The 16,456-nt window shown below is 39.6% G+C and overlaps 2 protein-coding genes across 5 annotated transcripts in view; both read right to left on the bottom strand.

Moving 5' to 3' along the window:
• Nucleotides 1–397: 397 nt before the first annotated feature.
• On the bottom strand, nucleotides 398–3,199 carry PHLDA1 (pleckstrin homology like domain family A member 1). The gene is made up of 2 exons (XM_014067531.2): nucleotides 2,507–3,199; nucleotides 398–1,021 (listed from the first exon to the last, which is right to left on the bottom strand). The coding sequence occupies exon 1, from the start codon at nucleotides 2,996–2,998 to the stop codon at nucleotides 2,525–2,527; it is 474 nt and encodes a 157-aa protein (XP_013923006.1). The 5' UTR covers nucleotides 2,999–3,199; the 3' UTR covers nucleotides 398–1,021; nucleotides 2,507–2,524.
• A 5,860-nt stretch (nucleotides 3,200–9,059) lies between these two features.
• NAP1L1 (nucleosome assembly protein 1 like 1) overlaps nucleotides 9,060–16,456 on the bottom strand; it is a 49,523-nt gene continuing 42,126 nt past the window's right edge. For all 4 annotated transcript variants that reach the window (XM_014067530.2, XM_014067526.2, XM_087723419.1 and 1 more), the window contains exons 11-15: nucleotides 15,200–15,219; nucleotides 11,924–12,046; nucleotides 10,249–10,281; nucleotides 10,110–10,160; nucleotides 9,060–9,755 (exon numbers count right to left, since the gene is read on the bottom strand). In XM_014067530.2, the coding sequence (XP_013923005.2) occupies nucleotides 9,720–9,755; nucleotides 10,110–10,160; nucleotides 10,249–10,281; nucleotides 11,924–12,046; nucleotides 15,200–15,219 (263 nt within the window). In that variant the 3' untranslated portion in view covers nucleotides 9,060–9,719. The remainder of the gene's footprint in view (nucleotides 9,756–10,109; nucleotides 10,161–10,248; nucleotides 10,282–11,923; nucleotides 12,047–15,199; nucleotides 15,220–16,456) is intronic.

The following is a 16,456-nucleotide window of genomic DNA, read 5'->3' as shown; positions in this document are numbered from 1 at the left end:
TAATGTAATAAGGAATTTGCAAAGATTCCATAAAAACATAAATCAAGTAAAACCACAGTAAGAAATATTATAGGCTAGGGACAAATTTAAATAAAGAAGTGCAATGAGTTGTCTTTAGCATGTTTTTTCCAAAAAAATCTCATATAAAAAAGAACATAACTTTTTTATAATCATTCTTCTGGTAAGTCAACTAAGATTTTCTGCTTGTGAAGTAAGGATATGAAACCTGGTATAACTGATAACTATTAACAGGAATCTCCAACCTTGGCAACTTTAAGACTTGTGGACTTCAAAGCCCAGAATTCCTCAGCTAGCAAAGCTGGCATTGAAGTCCACAAATCTTAAAGTTGTCAAGGTTGGAGACCCGTGATGTATAATACCACAAGTCAAATGACTGTTGAATAAACAAAAACCATCCAGAATTTTAATTCAAAGCCATTGCTTTCTTTGGAACGGGTATTCTCATTATTTAGAATATTGGTACAATAGTTCAATATAGCAAGATACATTTCATACATTCATTTCATAACAGCCTTCCACTTTTTGAGATGAAAACTGTTTCAAAACAGTATGTAAAAGCTATATGAAAAGTTTGTATCCTGGTAAATTATTCATCTTTCTGTTTTCTTCTTGCTTCAGTTTCTTCCACCCTCTACAGCAGCTTATGCAATTCACCAAAGCAAGCATTTTCCGCACTTCATTGTCTCTTGGATGATCTACATTCAGAAATAACCTGAAAACTTAAAATCCCCACTAATAAATATACATACAAATAAAACATGGTGGAATTTTAAAAATGACAGTGCGACATATGTCCTTTGAGGTCAAATATGCCTTTCCTAAGTTTAAGCAGTAGCCCAAACCCAGAACAGCTGAAGTACTTCTCTAAAGCAACCACAGATGGTGTCAAAACTGGACAAAATCCAGGGGCTGAACTGATGCTCTTGTCTTCGTCCTCCTTTACTTTGCCAGCCTTTGATCACTGTTCTTCTTACTTCCAGAAGCGCCTCTTCAATTTGATCTATAACAATACACACAACATATGATCTGAGTAACATAGCAGCATTCTGTGCTTGCAAATTACAAACAAACCCATTGCTTGTTTTTTTAATCCAATACTCCTCATGAAATATTTTCACAAAAGAGCATAATGTTAGCAAACCTCTTGCAACGAATTGCATAAGTAGTTTAAACTTTAGTGAAGACTCTCACTGCTTTCAACACGTCCCTATTACAATACTGTAAAGCACACAATCACCAACTGGCTTGGGTCTCATTGCTGAGAAGTCATGGATGGTTACATGCCAGTCACCAGAAAACTCTAATTATGCCTTTACAGAGAACATATTCGTAATTGCTGCTTTACATGAACAGGTTGCCATCCCAGATGAGACACTATTCATGTAAAAATGTACTGAATTAATTAACCTCTAATTCTTTCTACTCATTTTTCAGCCCTAAGGTTTTGGAGGAATTATTTGTAGGTGAAAAACATTCCAAGTAAAGATTTGGTATTGTATGAAGTGGGGGGGAGGGGGGAAGAAATCACAAATAACATGGTCCCTCTCTTTTTTTACCCCAGAACCTGAATTCAAAAGGATCCATACTACACTCAGACCATAACAGAGCCTGCCCATCACGGTCATAATAGTCATAAATTGGATCACCCTCTGACTGACTTGATTTTACTACCTTTTTTGAAGCGGTTAACAGTACACCATGGTTTTAAAGCAAATATTGAAATATCTTTGCCAAAAACTGGAAGTAAATGCCATTTTTCAGCAAGAACATCATAAACCACAGTTACTTGCCCACAGGACATAGCAAATGGCCATAAATGTGAGCCAATTGCCAAGCACCCAAAATGCCATCATGTGACTATGTGGGTGGGTGGGAACCAATGGAACTAGGTTGAAAGTACCTTTTGGGTGGTTTGGTGTAACTCTGACTAGTCATTAAACAACTGGTCAAGGACTACCTGTACACAGCAAGAGGAACACAATTAGCTGATTAAGAACTGAATTACTCATTTAGTTCTAAACAGAAGAATCTGCAAGATAGTTATCCAATTTTCCAGCAGCTGTAGTCCTTGTAACTCCACACTTTTGCAGGGTTTGTAGGAAAAGATAAAAAGTCCATGTAGGGCCATTTCTTTCCCATACTCTATTGCACCACGTGTCTCTGCATATGTACTGAGTTTATGTAAGAAAGCCCCTACACGTGAAGATCACAGGAAAATTGATTCTGGTCTCTGGGGTCTCCCATTCCCCAGATGTCGGAAAAGCAGCAGCCGCACACAGCAAAGGGTGGGCGCTTCAGCAGAACAAAAGAAGGTTCAAGCTGCCTCCGCGTTTCACTTGTTTGTTTTGGGAGAAGTGCTCCTCCGACCTGGGGAGAGCTTGAAGGGGGGGAGGCGGGGGAGAGAACACCTCCCCTCGTACCCTACCCGGCCGAAGCCAAGTCCGGCGGCCCCGGGCACAAGACGGGAAGCGGGCGAAGCGAGTACCTGTCTGGGTAGCCCCGTCTAGGCGGAGTTGGAGGAGCTTCGGAGGCGGGTCCCGAGCTGCTGGACGAGGTGCTGTTGCTTCTGCCGGCTCGACTTGACGGCCAGGATGGCCTGCCGGTTTTTGTACTGCACAAGTTGCAGCGTGATCTCGGCGTTCCAGCCTTGGTCCTGCGGGCACCGAAAGTCGATCTCCTTCCCCTCGGCCATCACCACCGTGAAATACATATACTTGCCCTTCCGCTCCACGCAGTCCACCGTCTTCATGGTAGAGAAGGGCAATTGCTTGATCTTGGCGGCGGCCACCGCCGTCTCTCCGTGGGCAGCAGGAGGAGGAGAAGCCGCCGCCGCCGCCGGCTCCTGCTTGGGCGGGATAAGCAGAAGCCCTTCCTCGGTGAGGATGCAGCGCTTCTTCTTCCAGAGCTGCAGCAAACCGTCGCTGCGTTTCTCCAGCACGCCCTCCTTCACCGGCTTGCCGCCGCCGCTCTCCAGCATCCTCCCGCCGCCGCCAAAAACTTCCGAAAGGAGTGAAAAGAAGGCGCGCGCGAGCGGGATTCCCCGGGACGCGCCGGAAAGGCTTCGCCTTCTGCCGAACGACGGGCAGGTTCAGCCCAGGGGCTTAATCTGGTCCCGCCGCCGGTCTTTTCTCCGCACCGCTGGAGGAAGCGCCCTCCGTCCCCCTCCCGTTGTTTTTGAAAGCGGCTTTTTCATTTCAGCGACACCGGGGTTTCGGGGAGGGGGGAGGGGCGAAGGAAAGGCGGGGCGGCGCCTGCCGAAGAGGCTGGCCGAGGAAAGCCCGGCCGTTTCGTCCTCGCCTGCCCGTCTTCAGGGACGGAGGCGGAGGCTGATGGCTCGCTCTTCTCTCTTCTCCCTTCTCCCCTCGGAAGCCTGCAGAGGTTCCCGGTCGCAATAGCACCGAAGAACAAAGCCTGACTCCGGTGGCAGCCGAGCCTTTCCCGCTCCTGGAACTCAGGAGGCCCCTCCGGCCCGCTTGAAGCTGGATTGAAAGGCCACTTTTGAGCTGTCAGTGACAGCGGCAGGATGGCATCTTGGCATCCTTTCTGGATGCCGCAACAATTCGAGGGCAGGGATGCCTAGATCCAACAGGGAAAACCTCCTTCTCTCTCGTGTGTGTGTGTGTGTGTGTGTGTGTGTGTGTGTGTGTGTGTGTGTGTGTGTGTTAATTATGAGAAATGCCTAATATGATAAAAACAAACCCAATGCTTGCATACTATTTGGATGTCATTCATACCAGCTAGAAAGCATCCGCTATATAGGATTCAAAACCTAACAGGAACATTCACTTCAATTTCTGTTACATACTAACAGCAAAGTTATTTCACTCATTAATAAATCACAGCATACATACAGCAGTATTACGCAGCATACACATAAGTAATTTCAGGGGAAAGAGACTTTGTCATTGATTATTGTTCAGAAGCCTACAACTGCAGAATGCTCAGCATTATTACCTTTGGTGCTAAAAAAATTCCCATTGTTAATGTAAGATAATGTTCCTAGTTCTTTAAATGAGACATGTACTTATTTTGTGCTTATTTTGCCTGAACGTCAAAAGAAAGCCCTAAGAAACAAAACTATATGTACATCAGTAGGATAAAATTACATTTCAGAGTGCTGATGTAAGAATCTCCAGGCCTTAAAATTTCCCTACTTGTTTCATCACTCTCAGCAACACCATCTTCCCTTGAAAATGGGCCCATTTTATATACTGATAGGTCATTCAGAAAAACTAATTAGATTGAAAATGCCATAGCTGAACAGCCATCTAGAGGGCATACATAATAAGGTTATATCAGTAGTGAATTAATCTGAGTGAATTATCTGGTCATTTTACACCCTAAAGCAGCTCAGAACCTGAAAGAACCTCTTCTTTCTTTTTCCAATTATTAATTCAATATCTAAAGCTTTCGTCCTATTCCAAGTATATGAAATATTTTGAGAAGGGTTTTTGGAAACACAACCTGTGGAGCTACCCTTTGCCAACATAAGTTCTAATAGTTGTAACAATAGCCCATGATTGAAATAGGAAAATATCCTTCTCAAAATCATCATAGGTTCTTAATGGATTTCCAAAGAAAAATGCAATTTCCAATAACTAAAGGTCCTAGAAATACCTAAGCGTGGCACGACATAACCGCGAACGTCAAAAGCGCGCCAACACCGCGGCGCTAAAACCGCGATGTCAAAAGCGCGCCGACAACACCACGCCGACAGAAGCGCAATTTAACTTAAGGTAAGGTTTAGGGTTATGTTTAGGGTAGGTTTAGGGTAGGTTTAGCGTTAGGTTTAGGGTTAGGGTTATGTTACAGTGCGCTTCTGTCGGCGCGCTGTTGTCGCGCTGTTTTGACGGTGCGGTTTTGTCACCGCGCTTTAGTCACACGCACTTTAGTCTACCGCAGTTTTGTGGTGGAACCATACCTAAGTGGTAGCTAGGCAGAAAAGCTGCTAAAAGAGAAATGTGGGTCATAGTACCATAATGGAGTACATAATTCAGAGAATTTTTTTTAGAATGAAGAAATCTTGAAGACAAGAAGTAAATATTGAGTTTGAAATAGAAATTGCATGCTCCAAGTAAGATACTTATTTTAGCAGCAGAATCCAGGACAATTATAATGCTGGGTTCAACAGATGTTCACAGAAAAAGCCAAGAAATAGTTAGACATGAGATTACTGGAGTTTGATTGTGAGTTTCTGTAAAGTAAAGGGCTATATTTTTGCTTTGTTGTGACAAGACTAACAGGGAGAAAAGGAAAGAAATCAAAGATAATACATTGCTACTTAAATATGGATGAAGGGATCTGTGTATTTGCTGTTTTATATATAGGAAAGGAAGCCATAAGAACATTGCTTGCTTTTAAGGAAAACTCCTATGTTTAAAATTATACATACCCAAACTGCCTGGAAACAGAATTGGGTACACTTCTCCAAATTTCCTTACAGACTTTATCTTTATTAATCCAAAAGCCTGGATTAATAGGGTTTATATATAAAAGCCTTTTGATACTAGTTTTAATAACTTTTGGGAAATATAATTTAAAAAGCTTTGACTCATTTTTTTTGTACATGCTCACTTTTAATTCCATTTTACCATTTACTGTTTTCTTGAATTTATATGCCTATTCTTTCTGCACCCATTGTCTGCCCCTTTCCCCATGTAATTTTTTTGTGTTTTATGTTTTGGCATCCCATCATTAAAATTAGAAAGTATTAAAACCATCAAAGTCAGCAGCAACAAGAAGTAAGTTTCAATGTCAAGGCTAACTTGGGGTATGCTGCATCCTGCATCTCTTAGGTAATGTTGGGCCAATGTAAAAATAGAGTTCTCTGAATGTTAGAAGGGTTTGCTTTCTGAAGTGATAAAAAATTAGAGGCATTTTTCATTCTGCCTCATTCTACTCCACTCAAATAATTGCAATCCTGTTATCCTAGATGGGGTCTTGGCCCAAAGTCATTTAATGAATTTCTATGATGGAAGGTGAACTTGAACCTAGTTTTCCAGATATCAGTTCAGCATTTCATATTTGTTTCAAACATCTGGCAGTATCGCTGAAGAGACCAAGGATCTTTTAGCATACAATGAATAATGTGGTCACAGACACAAACAAGGTCTACCTACCTACCTCCACAAGAATTCTTAATACTGTTTCCAGCCTGTTACAGCGTTGGGAAGTGATGAAACAGAATTTTCATTGTGAGGAAATGGAAAACTGCTGATACATCAGATAAATTATGTGCATAAAGTCTATGCCTGCAGTTTTATTTGCAAGATCATTAATAGTTTTGACAAATATACATGGAACAGTATTAGTTTTACCAGTTCTTCAACTCTATTGTATCATACATAGTATAGATAATTTTATATCAGGACATTGTAGCACATGTACGCCTCCTAGTGTCAAGCTTAACTGTGTGCACATTTGTGATTTGCTTAATGGGATGTACTGTCTCTTGAACTGCTTGTAACTAAGCCATGCAATTTTATAAATATTTCTTAGCAGTTTTTCCTTGAAGTGACAAGGAGTTTTAAGAAAACTATCAATATTCTAGTCAAATCTTAAATGGAATTTTAGGGTCATTTTTCTTATTCATACTCCACAATAAGATGAAATTGTAACTCAAGTCATTCAAATATGGCATTTCAAGCTATTTAAAAATATTTGAAATATTGCATGTCAACCAAAGGGAATAAAATGTAACTGAAATGTGATTTACTTTTTTTTTCCAAGTAGGCCTGGATTGATATCTCTGATTAGGCATCTTGGAACCACTTGCATACTATTGTATGCAAACGTTTATTGTTTTTGCATTTCAATCAATGCCTTTGGGAATGCAAGTTGATATGTATGAATTTTCCATGAATCTGAGAGTTTATGCATATTTTAAAAAATGAATACGGAGGTGCAAAATTCCTATCAGTACCCCATAACACCTTGGCAGAAATAACAGCTTCCAAACATTATTACAGGTTACTAAGCGTTCCCATTATTGCTGTCAGAATTTCTATTTACTACTCTTCTTTGCAAAAGTAGTCTCAGAAATATTCTTTGGGCCCCTTGAATGAATTGCTTAAATTTCCTTGGATTTTGAACAATATTTTAATTTGGTGACTGTGACAATCATTCAAAGCCTTCCTCTCTCTTCTGTATTTCAGTTGATTTGAAGGCTATGTTTCAGATCACTGCCTCACTGAAATATCTTTTTTCAGCTTCTCTTTGACCAATGACGCTTAGATCTTCTGATGCAAATATAGCAGCTCCAAGGATTTTGTCAGATTCTGAGATTGTAACTGGGCAATGTTGTTATTGCTTACATCGGTAATTGAGAGTGGAAATCTTGAATTTACAGAAAAACATGATTGGTCATTATTTCCTTGAATGTGCAATGATCTGATTATTCTGATTTCTGAACTGCTGAACAGAGCTATCATACTTAGAAAACTTAAAGCTCCACTGTAGGGCACCTGCCTTCTGGCCCAGAGCATATTTCATTTAAAAAAAAAATAGCACAAGCATCTCTATCACAAACACACAAACATTTTCAAGTTTATTGCTAAAGATAAAGTTTGCTATTTTTATTATTATTCCTCCTGTACGTGCCAGAATGCAAAGACATTTGTTTCCTCAATAATCTTAAATGTTCCACAGATGTATTAATAAAACATATCTCATTCTATGATCCCGTTATCTGAACCTGGATCATTTTTAAAGGCTTATGGTTTCTATAATTTCTTTCACAAGCCATGCTAACAGTTTCTAGATGATTTCTATCAATGGCATTGCAATCAAAACTACAAATTGGGATTTTAAAACTTCCAGAGCAACAAAAAATCCCAGAAGGTAACAAAATCCCCAAGAAAGGCAAATCATTATTAGGAACTACAGAACTGCATTATAGTGTTTTACATTGTTTCAACACTGTTGCCCCAAGTCATGTTTTTATTTGTACAATGTTGCCATTGTTGAGACTTACTTTAATCAACAACAATCTCCCAACCAGTTCTAAGTCAAATTTGGGCTATACAGATCGTCAGAGAAATAAAAACTAGGTGTTTTTTCTATCAGTTTGGATAGATTGTGAAATTGAGTGTGTGTTTTAATAATTAACCGAGTATTATTTTATGAGGAACTATCCAATGCTTCTCCAGAAACAAAGGTCCTCTTGGAATCTGTTTACATTCAAAACAGTTATGCTGGGCAGCTAACTTTTCTGCAGCCAGAAGCTTCATGTGTATTTTATTATTTTTTAACTGAATGCCATGAATTCTAGCAATGTAAATCCTAGGTTGCTATAGATGCAAAGATATTGCTAGGAAACATAATCAGTTTTTTTTTTCTGTAATTGGGTGATTCTACGGTACCATACCATCAACTTTTACAAATCATTCCAAATTCTGCCTTTCTTCAATTCTGTCATTTGAGTGTTGATTGGAATCTATTAGAAATGTTGTTCGACTAAAGATTAAGTTATTATTTACATCAAACAGCCATGTACAGATCATCCCTTTTAGGAAGAAAATGGTTATCATTTGTTTCATAAACAAGATAATAATAACACATTTTTAAAAACTCAGTAAAAGTAGATGATCTAAAAGAGAATACATTATCTTAAGAAATCAAGTTGCTTCTAGGCATCACTCAAGAATTACATTAATGTGTTAAGTTAATGTGTTGCATTATTAGATTTTCCAGCTAACATGACAATATTGATTGGAAACTAGCAGCAGTAGTTTGACACATCTAGATATAATCAGAAAGCAGCTTTAAGGTTAGAGCTGTAAGGTGATTTATTGCTAGATTAATTAATTCTTCACCCTTGTGAGGAGGCATGTGTGTCAAGTGACTGAATCAAACTACAATATTGTCAAAACACATTTATGCAAAATGCAAGGCCTACTGAAATGAATTCATGGAGAAATACAGCATTTGACACATTGCAGTGTTTTGAATCTATATGTAAGGATTGCTTCCAACAGTAAATGTTTCCCACAACTTTGGTTGCTTATAAGATTTTAAAATGTATACACAAGTACAACTAGTTTCTGAAAATACTAGGTTTATTCACATCCCAGTGATAAACAACCTTAATATGATGTTTCTAGAGATTTAGGTCACCATCACAAAATACAAAAACCTAGAGCATAAACAAGCAGACAATTATGAACATTCAATGTGGTCTTGATGGAAATTAACAGTTTATATGGAAGTTATGAAATTTGAAAATGTATGTCATTTCCTAATTAGTACAAGTCACTGCTATTTCTATGACAAAGTAATGAAGGCACAGCCAGTGCAAGCAGACTTAAACCCATTTAAACTACTGGGCCAAAAAATACTTTGGTTGGTTCTCTGGGAAAAGATCTTTTCTAAACAAATAGTGGTCTCCGTCAAGAGTTCTGATATCTTCACAGCTGCAGTCTAATAGCTACATGACAACAGACTTCACTAGAACCAAACTATATATAGCAATGAATTAACAATTCATGCTTTAGGATTTACTGCATTCTACATATTGGCAGAAAAGTACTATTAAAATGCTAGGTACAAGGAACCTACATTTTAAACCGGTTCTGTCAGTTTGTTTTAACAAAATATTTACTTAATTCTACCAAGATACAAAACATAAGGCTGTAAGTAACTAATAGTTGTATTTAGGCTATTACAGTGCAGATAATCCTCAAGGCCACATACACACTGTTTCACTGCTGCTTGCATTCTGCTGGGTTTTGATCCTTCTGTTGAAGAAAGAAAAGGATACATCAGTGTTCAAACAGGTTTGCTGCAGGAATTTGCAGGCAATAATTCTAAATCTAATGATCAAATAGGCCTTATTTGTACACTGCTTCACAGTGCTTTACAGCCCTCTCTAAGCAGCTTAGAGTCAGCATATTGCCCCCAGCAATCTGCGTCATTTTACCGACCTCAGAAGGATGGAAAGGTAAGTCAACCTTGAGCCATTCAAAATCGAACTGCCAAACTGCAGGCAACCCACAGTCAGTAGAAGTAGCCTGAAGTACTGCATTCTAACCATTACGCCATCATGACTCATTACTCAATATTACTCAGTGAAGTATGAACTGATCACATACCTTTGGGTCATAATCTGGATCATTTTCTTCATCTGCTTCTTCCTCCCCTTCCTAAAATACATGTATAGTATATAAGTATATTTGGCCATGACTAAAATTCCCCTCAGTTACTTTTTATGAAATCCACAATAAAGCCTACCTCATCATCAGCTTCCTCACCTTCTTCATCATACTAGAAAGTGAAAAAGGAAATGCATAAGCTCCAAGACAACCACAACATTTAGATTCCAAAAAAAGCCCCCAACTAATGCTGTTATTCCTTGTAAGCTTATTGAGTAGCTAGTCTTAAAATCAAAGTTGAGAACTTAAACACCTACTAATGATGATGAGTTATAGTTCTCAGAATTAATTTCTAGTCATGCTAGTGGGCCTGCTGCAAGCTGAAACTGAGCAATAGCTAAAAGGCAGCAGGTTCAGTAGTCTTAAGTGAAGGCGGGACTTACTTCAAAGTAAATTCAAATAGGATTGTTTTTTAGATATCTTTTCCTATCATTATTTTAAGTAGATTTAAAGCCTTGAAAATAAAAAGTTCAAATACACAATTCAAGTTAAACCAATGAAATGCCCTATTTTCCACATAAGCAATATTAGCATATCTGTCACTCCGAGGGATATTGTTATTCTGAGGAAATTTCTAATGGCTTTTAAAGTTTTTGAAGCAAAAATGGCATCATAACTGTTAAACAGAGCACAGCCCTCTTAAAACAGCACAATGTTCTCTAAGATCTCTCTGCTCCAAAGGTTTCTCCACTATGATTCTTCAATTGGAATTACTGTTGCTGTAGTAGAAGTCTATGGAAAGTTCTTTTTAATGGCTGTTTAAAGTTTATCTTCATGCTAATAGGCTTGGTATTTGTCATAGAGCAATTTTAAATCCTCTCAGGAAAAGGCACTAGTCATTTGAAATCCATTTTTATATTGTCATATGGTGTACATCAGATCAAAACGTAAGCATTTCACAAATGGAACAAATTTCTGCACTTCTGCACGAGGTCAAAATCAATCAAGAGTTTGAATTTATAAAAACAGAAGCCATGCTGTGCTTCACAAGAAAAATGGCAAAAATCATATACCAGCAACAAGATATACAAGGCAAAAGCCCTGAATTATCTACCTTATGGAGCTTAGATATGTCAATCTTTCTGAAGTCTCCCTCAAAACTATTTCATTGTTAATTTTCAAGTGGTCTATTTGGTTTCCATATTTGTAAGTGATTAATGGTACCTAAGCACCTTTGGTCCCCCAAGATTGCTATTAAACTCTGTAACAGAATACAAGTATCAGAAATGTTTGGTGTACCTCAAGATGTGCCATAGTCTGTATTGAAATGGGAAGCATATTTCATCCTGTTGCAAGGTGTAGTTTTGAATTATTGGAATTATTGGCTAAAATTAATTTAAATTTGGAGCTCTTTAGCTTCTATAGTTCTTCAAAATGGTTTCATATCCTCCTACTCTAATGGAGTAACTGCAATTTCAGAGTTTTGAGGCTTATCACCACGATACACAACAGCATACTGAGTTCAACAAAACTCAGGCAAAATAATGAATATCTAATGTTGATCTTCAGAAATATTTTTGCTTTAATTCAAATGCATTTAGTTAAAAAATTTTCACTAAATTCTCCTATATCGCCCCTTAATTTCATTTGCTTCTATTTCTTTCCTAAGTTCTGCTATCACAGTTCAGCCTGAAAGGGAATAGTATGGTAAGTATATACTGTATGTATTCATATTTACTTACAGGCCAATCTAGCTTTATATCAATTTAATATTATAATAATTTTAATGTAACTAAAGTTAAAACACAACTTACATCATCGTCATCATCTTCAATGGCTTCTCCTGTAAAATACAATACTGATCGTGGAACTATGCGCTCCCGTAGAAAATGGCCAATTTCAAAATCAGCTGCAAGAATTGCTTCAGCATCATCATCCTGCATACGTAAATTAAGAAATATAATGCCACTATCTGCATTTACTAAATGCAAATACACAATTTCATTCAACATCTTTAGTGTCAGCAGCATTTTCGATTATCCTTCTCAATCTTGGCAACTTTAAGATGTGTCAATTGCAACTCCCAGAATTCCCCAACTGGAGTGGGAATTCTAGTCGAAGACTTCTGGGAATTTAAGTTCATACTTCTTAAAAGTTACAAAGGTTGAAAAATACTGGTCTAGACACTTCAATGTATAATTTTATTTTATTTTTTACAAAAATATCATTTATTGGGTATTAAGATATATTGAATTCTTTAGTTCACAAAATATTTATTATCAAATTTGATTCTGGATTCTCCTGGCAGTTAATTTGTAGTAGTCTGCAAAAGTATGTTAATTAAAATTTGCATTAATTAATAAATAACAATAAAACAGTAGTTAAATCATTAGAAATGCTAATCTAACATGAAGTTTATAGCAAAAGAGAAATGCAAGGTTATAAGTTTTGTAAGTTTTCAAACTGTATATAAAAATGTTTATAATAGGTGAAAACTTTATATAAATGGAAGAAAAATTTCAGATCATTACAGCCACCACAGTGAACACTTGGCTGTAGCTGATTTCAGTCAGGTCTCCTTAATAGAACATCAGTTGATAAGATGTAAATCAATTCTTACTAAAAAAACAACAATCCCAAACCCTGCAATATTCCATGAATTCATAGATGATGACTTTATGATTGTATGGTTACAATACTTTTTCCTTAAGTTATACTTTAACATTATCTTTTGGACTCTCTCACACAAAAATTTATAGGTTTTAACTCTTAAGTGGATAATATGATCTCTGCACTGGCTCCTTTCATACATACAATATGAGAAATGCTGTCTACATGTACTTACATAAATGGCAAGCACAGTATTTTTCGGAGTATAAGATGCACTGGAGTATAAGACGCACCAAGATTTTGAAGAGGCAAATTAAAAAAAAAAGTTTTTGCACTCTGCAGACCTTCCAAAAACGGCCCATTTTGTTTTGTTTTGTTTAAAAAAAGGGCCTGAATAGCCTTTTGGTGGTTTGTAGAGTGCTCTTGCAGGGTTGTGGGGCCAAAAATGAGCAAAAACCGGCCCATTTCTCATGGAAAATGAGGAAAAAGGTGCGTCCTATACTCCGAAAGCCTGGATCCTTCACATGAGCAATCAACTCTCTTTCTGTTTTTAGGAACTTGTGATCGTTTAATACTGTTGTATTATTGGTGTGCATGTATGTATATGTATGTATATGTATGTATATGTATGTATATATATATGTGTGTGTGTGTATATATATATGTGTATATATATATGTGTGTGTGTGTGTGTGTGTGTGTATGTGTGTTTTCTGAGGTTTTCGTGGGTGTTAGTATGTAGGTCTTTGGTTATTCGGGTTTTCTCCCACATAAGCTCCCATCCAATCAGTTCAAACCCCCACTGGCAATCAAAAGGAAGAAACAGCTGAGATCTCACATTGCTCCTGGAAGCACGAAGCCGAGCAAACAAGCCTGAAGATGACGAATGAGACTTCGTCGAAACGTCGCCAAGACACTTCCAATTTTACGCGGGAGAAAACCCGAATAACCAAAGATATACAACCAACTAACCAAATATACATACATACACACACACACACACACACACACACACACACACACACATACATGCAGGGCCAGGACACCGCCGCCGCTTTTGCCGCCGCGCTACAAGCATAACTTCTTCTCCGGCTTCCAAACTCCGGAATTCGGCTTCTGATTCTTCCAGCAACGGCCGCTCTAGGAGTGCGCTTTATGGTTGTGGGACAGCTGCCATAGGGCCCACAACCATAGAGCACACTCCTAGAGCGGCTGCTGCTGGAAGAATCTGAAGCCGAGTTCCGGAGTTTGGAAGCCAGAGAAGAAGAAGTTATGCTCAGAACGCGGTGGTGCCCTGGTCCAGCAGGGAGAGCTGGGCCAGGGCATGGTGAGGCTGGGAGGCATCCGAGCTGAGGGTGGAACAGGCGCTTGCGCAACCACCCTCTCCAGCCGGGCAGAGCTCCATGCACTGACCTAGGGGTATCCTGATTGTGCCAAGTCGCGAGAGCTGGGAGGGCGGGCAGAGTGCCACGTGGCTTGGAGCCTTAAGGATACCCCCTAAGTCAGTGAATAGCACTCTGCCCGGCAAGAGAGGGGGTTTGCCGGACGGCTGCTCGTGAGCGTGGTCACCTCATGGCTGCTTCACCCCTGAGGCTGTGCCCAGCTCTTTGGGAGCCTGCTCGCAAGGGAGCAGCTGCCCGGCAACTCCCCCCTCTGACCAGGCAGAACGGCACTCCCCAACCTAGCAGTATCCCGAAGGCAGCAAGCAATGTGAGCACTTCTCCCCTCAGTTCCCGTGGTTTGGTGCTTTTGGGATACCGCTAGATTGGTCAGCGGTGCTCTGCCTGGCTGGAGGGGGGTTGTCCAGGGGGCTTATTTTCAGGGGGAGAGCTTATATTTTTGCCCACATGAAAAATGTGGCAAAGACTTAGTTTCAGGACAGGTTGTATATTCAGGAAACAGTGTGTGTGTGTGCGCGCGCACGCAGGTGTATATATGGGTATATATATGTATGTATATGTATTGTGTCACAACCCCTATGTACGTATGTATGGATGTATGTATACGTATGTATTGTGTCATAACCCCTGGTATGCCCAAATATGGGAGGAAGCATACTGCTTCCTTTCTCTGTCTATCGGATCACCACAGGAGACCATCCAGACAGAAAGCCATTATTTTTAATGTTGACTTTGTTACATTTTTGTTGCATTTGTACCGATAAATAATATTTCCCTGGCTTAGCTGATAAAGGAGGAGAGCTTGTGGCTTAGTGGCTAACACAACTGCCTAATATGTAATACAGCACATATTCAAATCCCAGTAAGGGTATGGCTAGCTGATGAGCGCTAAATAGCTTGAAATAGATCTATACTAGTCTCTCTTTATTTATTTATCAGCAAATTATAAATATACACATGTGTGTGTGTGTGTGTATACATACATACATACATACATACATACATACATACACATTTATTACAATGAAAAAAAAATTAAGTTATGTTTTTATTTATAAAGAAAATCACTGTGAAACTTACCAAGTCTCCACTTTCAGGAACTGAAATGAAAAAAGATGTAATATTATATATTATAACATTATATATATAACATTATTATATTCCATGTAACAAAATAAAAGATGTCCTAAACCATTGTTCAAATGCCATTATATAATATATAATGTAAGCTAATCAGCTAAAAAAGACCGTTGGCCGGTCGTTCTCTGGGCGCTGCGGGAGAGTCCAAGCATGGGTTAACACAGTCTATCTGTCCTAGGACCGAGTATCTTTTTTCTTTGACCACGCCTCCCCTTTGCCTCTAATATCTCAGTTTAAAAATGAAGAACACTCGGTTAAGGACCGCCTCCACAGATCCTTGAATATCACCTTGAAGGTAATCCTGATTCTGGGCGGGTTTGGACTCTCCCGCAGCGCCCAGAGAACGACCGTTCAGGTAAGCCAACGTTTCTTCTCCTAGATGCTGCTTGGAGAGTCCAAACATGTGACATACCCAAGCTATGATGTCCCTGGGCGGGGAGAACCATTAGAGTCCGGAGCCTCTGCAACCCTCTGCAATATTCTTTGCAAGGAGGCTTCAGCCAAGGTAAAGGTGTCTATCTTGCAGTTACGGATGAAGGCCGTGGGAGATGCCCACGTGGCTGCCCTACAGATGTCAATGATCGACGCCTGGGTCACCCATGCCGCAGATGTGGCTGCACTTCTCATAGAATGAGCAGTCACCCGGCCCGGCACCGGTTTGGCTTGAGTCTCGTATGCCAGTTTAATACCGGCCAGCAGCCAACGTCCAATGGTATGCAACGATGCTTTTTGCCCTTGCGACCCAGGATGAAAGGAGATGAATAACGCTTCCAAGCGTCTAAAGTCTTTGGTCCTCTTGACATAGATGCGAACTGCCCGTCTTATGTCTAACTTGTGCCACATCCTTTCTCTGGGATGTGACGGTTTAGGACAGAAGTTAGGAAGGATCACTTCCTGCGCTCTGTGAAAGAGTGAATTGACTTTAGGCACAAACGCAGGGTCAAGCCGTAAAATGATCCTATCTAGGTATATAATGCATAGGTCCTCTCTGACCGAAAGGGCCGCTAGCTCTGACACCCTCCTAGCCAAGGTGATCGCGACCAAGAAGGCTGTTTTAATGGTCAGATGTCGAAGAGATGTAGTCCGGAGCGGCTCGAACGGAGCTCCCGTCAATGCACGAAGGACAAATGGTAAGTCCCATGACGGGTATCAGTGCACCGTAGGGGGCCTGATGTTGGACGCCCTTTTCAGGAAGCT

Source organism: Thamnophis sirtalis, unplaced genomic scaffold (genome assembly GCF_051295495.1).
Source record: "Thamnophis sirtalis isolate CommonGarterSnake01/CBP01778 unplaced genomic scaffold, rThaSir2_p1.2 scaffold_9, whole genome shotgun sequence".
Taxonomy (NCBI): domain Eukaryota; kingdom Metazoa; phylum Chordata; class Lepidosauria; order Squamata; family Natricidae; genus Thamnophis; species Thamnophis sirtalis.
This window is presented reverse-complemented; position numbering and strand designations above follow the sequence as displayed.